This window comes from Anomaloglossus baeobatrachus, chromosome 9 (assembly GCF_048569485.1).
Source record: "Anomaloglossus baeobatrachus isolate aAnoBae1 chromosome 9, aAnoBae1.hap1, whole genome shotgun sequence".
Classification (NCBI taxonomy): domain Eukaryota; kingdom Metazoa; phylum Chordata; class Amphibia; order Anura; family Aromobatidae; genus Anomaloglossus; species Anomaloglossus baeobatrachus.
In genome coordinates, this window is record NC_134361.1 from 40697254 (window position 1) to 40710559 (window position 13306).

Below are 13306 nucleotides of genomic sequence, written 5' to 3' on the forward strand. Positions count from 1 at the left end.
TGACGTGCTTACCTCTGTCCGTTGTTACCACCACAGAACGCTGGGCTTAGGGTCAGTGTGCATGGATCAGCATGCCCGCACTTCCTGTCACTATAGAGCTGGGTGGACGCCTTGTGGCTTTAGAGAGGTCTAATGCGCATGACCGGAAGTGCCGGGACTTCTGATCCATAAAGGCAAAAATACAAATTAGTAGAATGAGGAAAGGCACTTACCAAGATGAAATACAAGGTCCTTAATTTAAAAAAAACGAGGATAGGTAGGGAGAGGATGCAGAGGGCAAGGACAATGGCTTCTGTTTCGCGCTTAGAGTACCGCTTCCAGGGGTCAGAACTTATGATCCATGTGCAGTAACCTGTGGATGCTCGCAGGTATGCAAGGCTCTGGTTGGGCTTCTGCAGGCTATAGACGTGGCCCATTGACGAAGGCACTGCAAATATTTGTGTTCAACTTGTTTCTCAGCAATGTTCTTCTCAGCAATGTTCTTCTCGGCAATCTCCGTTACATGGCACTGTGGTTGATTCTCCACATACAACTCGGAAACGACTGTGGTCTGGTCACCACTTAAAGAAAAGCCATTGCAGCCCAAAAAAGGTTTTCCAACATCAGATGGCAGACATAGGCTGGATCTATTTTAAAAAGCAAATTAGAGAAGGCATATGGAAACAAAAGAACAGTTATAACACTGTTAACCTATTTGTGATGATGTTGTGAAGATGATGTATGTGCTTCTAAGAGTTTCCCTTTAATCTTGAACTATTGCACGCATAGACATAGGATTTACCAATGGTGAGAGCTGGAAGAATCGCCGGCGATTCGCTTTGCTGACACTGAGAAACTTTGGAATGGGGAAAAAGAGCATAGAAGAGAGGATCCTGGAGGAGGCACACTTCCTCATAAAAGAGTTTAAGAACACAAATGGTAAGATTTTAGAACAAATTGGAAAGTATTTTAGTGTTTATTGTGATGACGTTCCAAAATAGAAGGTGACGTCCATGAATTTTATCAAGCAGTGCCTTTCATCCAAAAAAAAATTATGTTACATAATTTGCATTTTGCCTTAATTTTAAGTAGTCATCCCAAATATCAGGGTCATGCTATTATGTGGATGGATTGACTGGTATTTTAGTATATTCCAGTAGTTAGGTTTCGGTCAAATTTTAATAACTTTTCCACTGCCAACTTGGCACTAGCCACTCTGCTTAGAAGGTCCCAGGAAATACATTGCCCTTTCACGCCTATACAGGTATCTGCCCTTCACTGCAGGGACCCCTAGGTTGCATCCATGGAGTTGTTACTGGCCTGTGATGCAGGTTGGGCGTACAGTCAGAAAAAGGTTCACTGATTTAAACATGACCCTGGCCATTGATTCTGAGGAAACCTAAGGACAAGTCTTATGTGATGCTAGTTACTACAACAATAGCAAAATACCCAGAGGATCCACAGTATCAACCTCGGCAAATAGCTGAATCCAGGCAAAATTAGGTGCTTAGAAAGGGAGACCTAAAATATAACTTTTATTTCACGTGCTTAGTAAAAAGTGAACCTAGGCTCACTAGGGGTGAGTAAAAACAAACCACAGACGTGTTTAAAATCCTGTTAAACACAGGGACAAAACAAACAGACCAATTAAATCTTGGCCCTTGCCGTACCCTATCACCAAGGGTCAAGATTTAATTGGTCTGTTTGTTTTGTCCCTGTGTTTAACAGGATTTTAAACACGTCTGTGGTTTGTTTTTACTCACCCTAGTGAGCCTAGGTTCACTTTTTACTAAGCACGTGAAATAAAAGTTATATTTTAGGTCTCCCTTTCTAAGCACCTATTTTTGCCTGGATTCAGCTATTTGCCGATGCTAGTTACTACTTACAGGTAGTATAGATGAAAGAATAGTCAGACAAGCTGGGGTCAGGTAACAGGAGGACACGTCAGGACACAGGGAGTAAAAATTAGCACAGTCAAGTCACAGGCCGAGGGTCAGAATTCCAGAAGAGTACGTATAGATTCAGGGAGCAGACAGAGACGTGGTCAGGGAGCGGTCCAAGGTCCAAAGCCAGGAGGTCACGACAAAAACAGGAAGCAAACAGAGAGGAGTCAAATAACGGTCCGGGGTCAATAAATTTAGATCACAACACAAGCACAATCACAAGCCAAGAGCACAACTGCAGAACCAGAGAGTATGACTGGTGAGGTTCTGGGAGAGCATGCCCAGTAATGAAACAGAGCAATTAGAAGGTGGAACACCTGAGTAATCAGCACCTCCCAGAACCTGCATGTAATCCTGTGCTGTCAAACAACCTGCCAGCTAGTACTCAGAGAAACACAGCAGAGCATCTCCAAATATGCAAAATGCTCTGCACAGAGGAAACATGTCACTACCGGCTCTGTAGTTCAGGAAAGCACAGCAGAACATCACCTTTGTGCACAGTGCCCTGCACAGAGGAATGATGTCACTGCCAGCTCTGTAGTGCAGCAGAGCATCACCTGAGTGCAAGATGCTCTGCACAGAGGAATTGTGACATCTACTAGGTCAGGCAGTGATGCAAGGTAAGAAGTATCAACAGACAATAAGTATTTAGAGGGCAATTACACTATCCAACAGGAGAAAGCAGGATATGACTCCATCACCCCCGTTGTCAATGCCTCCTATGAAGTCAGAGCTGCCGAACCAGAAGAAAATAAAGGCACGTGGTGACAGTAAAAAGTCAAGTAAGGGTGTTCCAGACCTTTCTAAGGTCAACAGACAAATGATTTTGCTCTCTATAATGTATAATCACAAGAGTAAGCTCTGTGCCGACTTTGAGCCATCAAGGAATGCCAGAGATTTACACTGTGAAGCCACCAGATACTTGGTCTAATAAAGTCAGTTACACAAGATCAAGAAATGCCACTTAACTTATGTACAAAATGACCTAACATTTTATGTAGATTTGATCTATAAGGAAACCATAAAATTGCTAATTTACTCTTTATTTAATTAATACAAACTAATATCCCTTTGTGACTTGTTGTTTAGGATCTCCGGTGAATCTTACGGTATACTTGGCTCGTGCCATCGCCAACGTGATCTGCTCCATATTATACGGGAATCGTTTTGATTACGAGGACAAGAGACTGTTAGCGATCACTGCCAGTATCTATAACAACTTCTGTATCATGAGCAGCACGTGGGGGACTGTGAGTATAAGAAGATGATATACCGTAATATTCTGATAGTCCGGCTTCTGAAGTCCACAAACCTCATGGTTCCAGCACCGATGGAACCTTATAATTTGGCAAAGAATTGAGGAAAATTTCAATGCTTGGATATGGCTGTGTTTAAAGGGCTACTCCTAGCTACATAGTCAAGCTTCAAGTGATAGATTTAATGATTTAACGGCTTTCAACTCAATCTCGAGTCATGGCAACTTGATGTCCTTTTCCCAAGTATAAACCATAATGGCTTAGTATTCTCACATGAATATTGCTGTTTTCCCTGACTCAGTTCATTATTATTATTATTTAACAGCCTTCAGGTCAGTCTTGAGCAATTGCAACTTGATGGTTGAACGCTCTGTAGGAAGATTGACCTGGTGCAGCCTAGATAGGTCCACCAGGGTTTTCTCCACCATTTTCTTGATAGCATCAAGCCATCGGGTTGTTGGTCTTTCTCTTCGCCTTGTTCCTTCTATTTTTCCAACTATTATGTCCTTCTCCAGTGATTGCTCTTTTCATATAATGTGTCCAAAGTAGACAAGTCATAGCTTTGAGATCCTTGCTTCAAGTGACAGTGATAGAATAGGCAAAAATAATGAACTCAGATGTCTATGGTGTCAGAAAGTGTCCCATTTCTAGGTATTTTGTTTCCTTCAGAGCTGTAAACTAAATGCCTACTTCTATGCTTCTCTATTCAGATCTAGAGGGTAGGTCCATCGCAAGGATATAGGTATAGTGGGTGCAAAAGTTGTAGTCACTCTTCACTGCTTAAGCTCAGGAAAGCCCAAAAGACCCTTAGTACCCATATAAATAAACCAATACTATAAAGACCTGTGATAGTTGGAGCCCTGTTGAAGATTTTGAATTGGGGTCCAAGAGTTTCAACTTAGACCAATGGTCCTCCAGGACTTCTGCAATGGCCCTCAGTCTATTCTGGAGTCCTGTTTACAGGACATAGCAGCTGAATCTCAACTGTCAATCAGACAAAAGGACTTACCCACTAACAGGGCAGGATTTTGGCAGCCAAGATCAATTAAAGCAGGTTTTATCAGGAATATGGAATAACCCTTTAAGAAAGCAATAGCCATAGCCAATGCCATTGTAAGGTACCCACATCTGACACGTCAGATTTACCTAGAAGCAATGCCATGAATTTGGAGGCAAGGAGGCACAGTACAATAAGTATCAGTATTTATGGTAGCAGTCCTCCGCGTCTCTTCATGTGGAAATGTCAGCACTGGAGAATACCATATGACAAGAATCTATCATTCCTCTTTTGCTCTGAATCCTTGGTTCTTATTTTTTTATGAGTTTGCAATTATGAAGAGGAGAAAGTGTGTCTTCAAAATCACATCATGACTTTAAAGGGAATCTGTCACCAGATTTGGGGCCTATAAGCTGTGGCCACCACCAGTGGGCTCTTATATACAGAATTCTAACATGCTGTATATAAGAGCCCAGGCCATTGTGTAAAACGTAAAAATCACTTTATAATTCTTACATAAAGGGTCGCTGCAGTGGATGTGGGTCATATGGGCGTCTTCGTCCTCCGCTGCCAGCATCTCCTCTTTTGGCCATCTTTGTCGTCCTTCTTCTGAAGCCAGGGTGCATGACGCGTCCTACGTCATCCACACTCGCCGGCATTGAGGTCCTGCACAGGCGCACTTTGATCTGCCCTGAGAGCAGATCAAAGTATTGTAGTGCGCCTGCGTGGCAACGGTGAGTGTGTATGACGTAGAACACGTCATGTACACAGGCTTCAGAAGGAGGACGAAGATGGCCGAAACAGGAGGTGCCAGCACCGGGGGACGAAGACGTCCATATGACCCATATCCAGCGCAGCGACCGGTTTAGGTAAGTATTATAAAGTGATTTTTATGTTCTACACAGCGGCCTGGGCTCTTATATACAGCATGTTAGAATACTGTATATAAGAGCCCACTGGTGACACTGGTAAGCCCGCAGCTTATAGGCCCCAAATCTGGTGACAGGTTCCCTTTAATGAACACAATGTAATCCACAGAGAATAAGTGTCACTGTCTTCTAGAGATACTGAAAGCCCATTAACTTAAACATAAGAGGAGGCATCCCATAGCAAATGCAAAAATGTGTCTCTTTTTGGGCACCTTCTTGGCACTATCACATTTACAACCAGCTGCTACAGAAGATCATGGATTTCCCATGCCAGTTTTATCACTTGGGAACCTAAAATTATAACCAAATAACTGCTCACATTGAGGAACTTAGAAACTACATCCCTATGCAGGTTCTCCCCAAAATTTGACATGGGAACAATACCAGCTTGGAATTGGATACCTTCTTATAGTACTCGTAGTACATGACTGCAATTTGAAGAAAACGCTTACATGCTTATGTTAGAGCTTATTTTTTTTAGATGTTTTATATTATGTTTTATGTCCACCATATGACAAAATAGGCCACCTCCAACCACGGAAATAAACATAAATCAGGTATGATAAGTGAGTACACAGATGTCACAGTGGGGGCTCCCAGCTGCTTCCTTCTGAGGTAACACATTTCCCTCCCTGAGGTAACACAGGAGTGAGTGTTTCCGCCATGTCTCCAGCCACTGAGATCATTGTAAATTAAGCCAGTGATGTCGGAGCTGTAGCAGCTTCTGAGCTTCAATGTCTCTGATATTATGATCAACTCAGAGATGTGGTAGAAAGCATCAGGTAGGAGCCTGTGCTGTTTTGTCTGTATACTCACTTATCATAACTAACTTATGTTCCCCTTTCTCCCCGGCCAGGAGCTGTGTTATGTACTAGCCTTAAACTGGAGAAGCTCTGCATCACGGAGGTGTTGGGCAGCAGGGACCCCTTATCTGGCCCTCATACTAGGGACCCTGTGCTGTCCCTTATCCCAAAGGTAGACTTGATGGTAGCCAGGTCTGGACTGCCAGCATGAACCTAACTCCTGTCCAAACCTTGATCTAGCACCCCCTCTACTCCACCCAAAACAAATGCACACTGCAATCAGACACAAGGGAGAGACAATACGTTCCCAGGAAGAAATAAAACACAGGGAGGAAATCAGCTACCAACCGGGATCTTTCTACACCACATAAGAAAGCACACAACAGATCTCCAGGCTCTGGATCACTACAATAAGGACCGGTATCGCTGAAGCAACACTGAGCTATATTCGGTGAGGAGCAACTGGATCCAGTACCTTATAAAGTGTGAAGTCGGCTATGAGTAGTCAAAACAGCCTGAGCTCCTAATAGCAGTTCACAAAGCCAGCAGGAATAAACTCCTGCTGGACTGGAGAGCAGTGAAGCTAAAATAGCCAACACCCGGGTCAGGGTAAGCAACTACGGCATCTCAGGTTGTTTGTCAGACTCTGTGGTGTGAATAGAGTTCTACGCCGCCATGACACCCAGCGAGTGCAAAGCCAAACACTGCATGACACTCTGCAAGGTCAAACACAGCCATCACACAGTACATGTCAAGGGCACATTTATAAGATCTCAGCACAGGAACTTTTTTTCAACTCTTCCAATTGTGGAACTGTTGAGGAGAGCCATTAGAAATACTTGATTAACCTCTTGACAACGGATTGTGGGAAGTGTGTCGATTTGCCTTGCATGAACAAGGTTTTCAGAGATAACTAAGATGGCCACCGATGACGTCATAGACCCTCCCATCAGCATGGATCCACCAGATGACGACATAGACCCTCCCATCAGCATGGATCCACCAGATGACGACATAGACCCTCCCATCAGCATCACCACGGATCCGTCCATTGATGTCATAGACCTGCCTACGAAGATGCCCACCAATCAGCTCATGGACTAACACATTGTTCAGCCCACTGACCCATGGACACAACCAAGTATGCCCACTGTAGGGTTGACCATGCCCCTTTTCCTAGTTTTCACAAGATCATGTTCTTGGAATAAATCAGTCAGTTCTGGGACGACCTTGGTCGAGGAAAGATGAATATCCGACTGTGTCTCTGATGTCATTTTTCAAGCATGCACTCGATCCAACATTAATTAGAATCAGGCAGTAGGCAACAAGTGAATCCTGGTTAAGAACTTATTATTATTCCAAGATTTATTAATTGATCTAATCATGTCTTTATCATTAAGAACTTTGGTGTTAGATATAACGTCTGCTTCCATTTAAAACATTCACTTTCATTAGCAAAATAAGATTTATTTTTGTTCTGCCTCAGCTCTACAACATGTTTCCAGATCTTATGGAATATCTGCCGGGTCCACATAAGAAAATGAGGAGAAATTTTCAAGATATCTATGACATCTCAGCAGACTTTATCAAGCATCATGAGAAAACACTTGATCCAAAAAACCCTCGGGATTATATAGACTGCTTCCTCATCAAGATGAAAGAGGTAAAAATGATCAATTCTAATATGTTCACATACGTCATGATCATCTGATTTAGAAAATATATTTTCAAAAATCCTATTGGGAATCTAAGGAGGGTCCTTGTTTAGGACCCTTATTTACAATCAAAAGTTTACATACCCCGGCAGATTTTTTGCTTTCTTGGCCTTTTTTCAGAGAATATGAATGATAATACAAAATTTTATTTTTCACTCATGGTTAGTGGTGGTGAAGCCATTTATTGTCAAACTACTGTGTTTTCTCTTTTTAAATCATAATGACAACCAAAAACATCCAAATGACCCTGAGAAAAAGTTGACACACCCTAATAACATGCACAGAAATTGACACAAATGGGTGTGAATGGCTAATAAAGGTAACATCCTCATCTGGGACCTGTTTGCTTGTAATCAGTTTGTGTGCATAAAAGCTGAGTGAGTTTATGGGATCTAGACAGACTCTTGCATCTTTCATCCAGCCACTGACATTTCTGTATTTCTCCTGTAGAGTGTAAGCTCTTTTGGTCAGCAAGGTCTTCTCTCTCTCTCCTGTAGAGTGTAAGCTCTTATGGTCAGCAAAGTCTTCTCTCTCTCTCCTGTAGAGTGTAAACTCTTTTGGTCAGCAAGGTTTTCTCTCTCCTGTAGAGTGTAAGCTCTTATGGTCAGCAAGGTCTTCTCTCTCTCTCCTGTAGAGTGTAAGCTCTTATGGTCAGCAAGGTCTTCTCTCTCTCCTGTAGATTGAAAACTCTTTTGGTCAGCAAGGTTTTCTCTCTCCTGTAGAGTGTAAGCTCTTATGGTCAGCAAGGTCTTGTCTCTCTCTCCTGTAGAGTGTAAGCTCTTATGGTCAGCAAGGTCTTCTCTCTCTCTCTTGTAGAGTGTGAGCTCTTATGGTCAGCAAGGACTTCTCTCTCTCTCCTGTAGAGTGTAAGCTCTTATGTTCACTGGGGCTCTCCCTCTCTATTCTGTATAGTGTAAGCTCTTATGGTCAGCACTGTCCTCTCTTTCTCTCGTTTAAAGGGAACCTGTCACCAGATTTGGGGCCTATAAGCTGTGGCAACCACCAGTGAGCACTTATATACAGCATTCTAACATACTGTATATAAGAGCCCAGGCCGCTGTGTAGAATGTAAAAATGACTTTATAATACTCACCTAAGGGGTGGTGAGGTGTAGACTGGTTAGATGGGTGTCTCCGTTTTCCGGCACCTCCCCTTTTGGTCATCTTTGTCCTCCTTCTTCTGAAGCCTGGGTGCATGACGCATCCAACGTCATACACAATAGCCGGCATTGAGGTCCTGCACAGTTGCACTTTGATTTGCCATGAGCAGAGCAGATTACAATATTGTAGTGCGCCCACGCGGGACCTCAATGCAGGTTTGTGTGGATGACGTCGCACGCATCATGTACCCAGGCTTCAGAAGAAAGAGGGCAAAGATGGCCGAAAGAGGAGGCACCGGTACCGGAGAACGGAGACACCCATCCGACCAAACTGCCCTGCACTACCCCCCTAGGTGAGTATTATAAAGTGTTTTTTATGTAATACACAGCGGCCTGGGCTCTTATATACAACATGTTAGAATGCTGGTGGTGGCCACAGCTTATAGTTGCCAAATCTGGTGACAGGATCCCTTTAAGCTCTTATGGTCAGTGTTGTTCTTTCTTTCTCCTGTAGAGATTAAGCTCTTATGGTTACCAGGGTCCTCTCTCCTGTCGAATTTAAGATCTTATGGTCAGCGGGGTCCTCTCTCTCTCCTGTAGAGTGTAAGGTCTTATGGTCAGCGGGGTCCTCTCTCTCTCCTGTAGAGTGTAAGGTCTTATGGTCAGCAGGGTCCTATCTCTCTCCTGTAGAGTGTAAAATCTTATGGTCAGTGGGGTCCTCTCTCTCTCCAGTAGATCCTAAACTCATGGTAAGAGCGGGTCCTCTCTCTCTCTCTACTGTAGAGTTTAAGTTCTTATGGTCAGCAGGGTCCTCTCTCTCCTGTAGAGTGTAAGCTCTTATGGCCAGATTAATCCTCTCTCTCAAGTAGATCCTAAGCTTATGGTAAGCGGAGTCCTGTCTCTGTACTGTAGAGTTTAAGCTTTTATTGTCAGCGGGGTCCTCTCTATCTCCTGTAGAGTTGACGTAAATACTTTTATGTAAAAAAAACGGCAAAAGAATTCTAAGAGCGATATTCCTAAAATACTTTCGTTATTTTTGGGCATAAAAGTATTTGCCTCGATTTTTCTCTAGCTAACAAGGTACCACAAGATAATTTTGTATTGTACATACTAAGAATGGAAGATCTCCTGTAACCACGCTGCAATGTATCTTACAATGTGTCGGCGGGGTCACGTCGTAAGTGATGCACATCCGGCATCATAAGGTACATTGCAGTGCGTGACAGGTAGGTGCGATTGCGATTGAACGTTAAAACGTTCATCGCATACACATCGTACCTTTCTCTAGAATTGCACGTCAGATTGTTCATCGTACCCGGGGTAACACACATTGCAGTGTGTGACACCCCGGGAACGATGAACAGATCTTACCTGCGTCCTGCGGCTCCCGGCCCACAATGCGGAAGGAAGGAGGTGGGCGGGATGTTTACGTCCCGCTCAGCTCCGCCCCTCAGCTTCTATTGGCCGGCTGCCATGTGACGTCGATGTGACGCCGAACATCCCTCCCACTCCAGGAAGTGGACGTTCGCCGCCCACATCGAGGTCGTATGGAAGGTAAGTACGTGTGACGGGGCTTAATCGTTTATGCGGCACGTTCAACAAATTGAACGTGCCTCACATACGATAGGGGCGTTGCAATTCGCATACGATATCGTATGCGAAATTGCAACGTGTAAAGCAGGCTTAAGGTCCTATGGTTAGCGGAATCTTATATTTGCAAAACACCTCAAATGGAAAAACTGTTGTTTTTATTTGAAAGCTGCACTAATGAAAGAAATTAGTCAATCCATTGAAGTTTGTCATGTCACCCAATGAAAAACAATAGGTTTGCGAAACCTCTAGGCTATGGGCACAAGGGGATCTTTGAGACAGTCCAAAATGATGAGTCTTCTAGCGAAAACTGATTCCTTCTTTCGGAGCTTTTCATTTCTTGAAGTGGTTTTGCAGAGGGATTCAAGCCTCTTTGAAGAGATTTTTTTACTGAACCGTTTTTTTATTCAAACCTTTTGATTTGACATTGACTAATTTGGAGATGCTTTAAATAAGTGAAATGAACTATTGTTTCTCCCACCGAAGTGGAAAACAAATGCTGAAAAGACTGACCATATGACCAGACTGGTGGTTTTACAATACAAAAGAGTATAGAAAAGTCTTTCAAGCATTTTCGATATAATTTTTCAGGCATCCTCTAGAGTGGACCTGCTCCAAGAGACTCCTCAAAAAACTTTGTGCAAATAGCCTTTCTTTACTTATGACACCAAGTAAATAAAGTTCTGGTGGAGAAAATAAGAGGGAATCAGTCAGTAGGATTTAAGTCACCAAAATCTTTACATGCTCTATCAAAGAAAAGTCTAACAATACCTTTACATGGGCAGTCTGTTCATCCGTTACTGACAAATGAGATATTGAATTGATATGCATATGAGGATGAAGTACTATTTGTACTTTTGAAGCCTTTGTCACTCCAGCTCTATTACCAGTTCTGCCTCCTCCTTGTTGACTGACAGCCCCTATGCAGTGTCACGGCAAACAGAGGAGTCGTCAGTCAAGCAGGAGAAGGCGGTGATGGGCGGGGAATAGAGCTGGAATGACAAAGACTTCAGATCTACAAATCGTTCTTCAGCCTCATTGGCATATCAATTGAAACTGATTTGTCAGTAATGGATGATTGGATTGACCATGTAAAGGTATTGATGGACTTGTCTTTAAAAGAGCTACATGTGCATATAGTCTTGGGTATAGATGAGCGGACTTGTGGAAGTTCAGTTCAGCGGGTTCAGCAGGAGTTTAGATAAAGTTCAGTTTGTGACCCGGACGTGACCTGAACCCCAATGGAAGTCACTAATTGGGCAGTTCGGCATGCTGCCAGACATAAACATCAATTCTGGGGGCGGGTTGGCTGGGTTTTTCCATTTTTTAATTGTTTGGTGCAATCTACGGCCAATCATGCTGTTGTTACCCCCAGTGTGAGCCGATCAAACACTGCAAGAGGCTCGCAATAGGTTGAGCACCGAGCATACCCGAGCACAGCGATGCTCACGGGAGTGGTTTGCATATGTAACGCATTAAAACTCTGAACCCGAACTCTGTTTTTTTTATAAAGTCTGTGTTTGGTACAAACACAGAACGTTGAACTTCGGGTTTACTGATCTCTAGTCTTGGGTGTGAAAGCCTGCTAACAGATTCCCTGTAACAAACAGTCAGATCAATTTTTCAAAACCACTTGTCCAAACACCAGTGAGTTTCCATTTCCATTACTTCTTCTTACAGCATGTGCTGAAGGTTCATGTCTATTGTAATATGCGCCCAGTTCCATTTTAATTATCTTTTTAGTAATTTAGTAAACCAGTCTGGTCAAGGTAAATTTAACATTTTTACATTCTTAGGAAGCGGATATCGCAGATAGCAGCTTCTATGCCAAAAGTTTGCCGAGAACCATTCAAAATCTTATCTTTGGTGGAACAGAGACTGTCAGTACAACTCTGCGATATGGAATCCTTATCCTTATGAAATATCCAGACATAGCAGGTGAACGCAGAACATGTATATGGTGATTACTGTAGCATAAGCAACAGATGTATACTAGAAATGAGTCACTTGGTGGAGAATGTTTGCAGTGATTTTCACAAAGTCTTTGGATTAGCCAGAAACCAAATTTTTTGAAGACTTTATTAATGCGAATGCAACCAAATGGCGGCCAGAAGCCACCATTTAGCTTGATTCAAAAAGGCTTAAAACCAATCTAAAAAATACTCATTCGACCATTACCCCTAGAGTCAGGAGGCTTCTGTTCGATCACTAGTGAAGTCTTCACCTTGTTAGCTTTGGTATCTCCTTGTTTCTGTCAATTTTGGAGTTTACTCTGATGACTAGGCCATGATGTACGCCAAACAATACGTGTTGTACAATGGCATAATGTTAGGACCCAGTCAACACAGGAGGTGCCAAAGATGCCCGATACTTGAAATGAAAAATGCTTGATTTCTGGCACTGGAGAATTCGGAAAATGGCCCATTGAAGACCATGCTGGTAACTAGACATAATAAAATACGTGGACAGAAAAAGGAATGAGAAACAGGACAGGTGACTAGAGATGAGCGAATCTGTGGAAGTTTGCATCAGCGGGTTAAGCAGGACTTTAGATAAATTTTGGTTTGGAACCAAGACTTGACCTGAACCCCAGTGGAAGTAACTAATTGGGAACTTTGGATCTCTGCCCACATACAGCCTGCCATAAGCAGATCACTTACGGGGGCAGGTGGGCGACGTTTTTCCATTTTTCTTGTTTGGTGCACACTACATCCGATCACGCTGTTGTTACCTTCAGTGCGAGCCGTTCAAACATTGCAAGTGGCTCGCACTGGACTGAGCACTAAATGTACCCAAGCACAGCAATGCTCTCACAAGTAGTTTGCATATGTAATGCACCCAAACTCCAAACTCGAATTCTGTTTTTTTTGTAAAGTCTGTCTATGGTACGAAAACCAAACCTCGGGTTCGCCCATCTCCACAGTGAGAGCTGGGTCAGTATAACTTTTTTTTTCATATGTTTATTGTACTCTTGGGTCTTGAGAGACTTCAAAGC

At 43.1% G+C, this 13306-nt stretch overlaps 1 protein-coding gene across 2 annotated transcripts in view; it reads left to right on the forward strand.

The window, feature by feature from the left end:
• The window catches only part of LOC142251110 (cytochrome P450 2F3-like), a 121443-nt gene that overhangs the window by 91870 nt on the left and 16267 nt on the right, over positions 1–13306 (forward strand). For both annotated transcript variants that reach the window (XM_075323626.1, XM_075323625.1), the window contains exons 5-8: positions 769–918; positions 3012–3172; positions 7394–7570; positions 12108–12249. In XM_075323626.1, coding sequence (XP_075179741.1) covers positions 769–918; positions 3012–3172; positions 7394–7570; positions 12108–12249 — 630 coding nt within the window. The remainder of the gene's footprint in view (positions 1–768; positions 919–3011; positions 3173–7393; positions 7571–12107; positions 12250–13306) is intronic.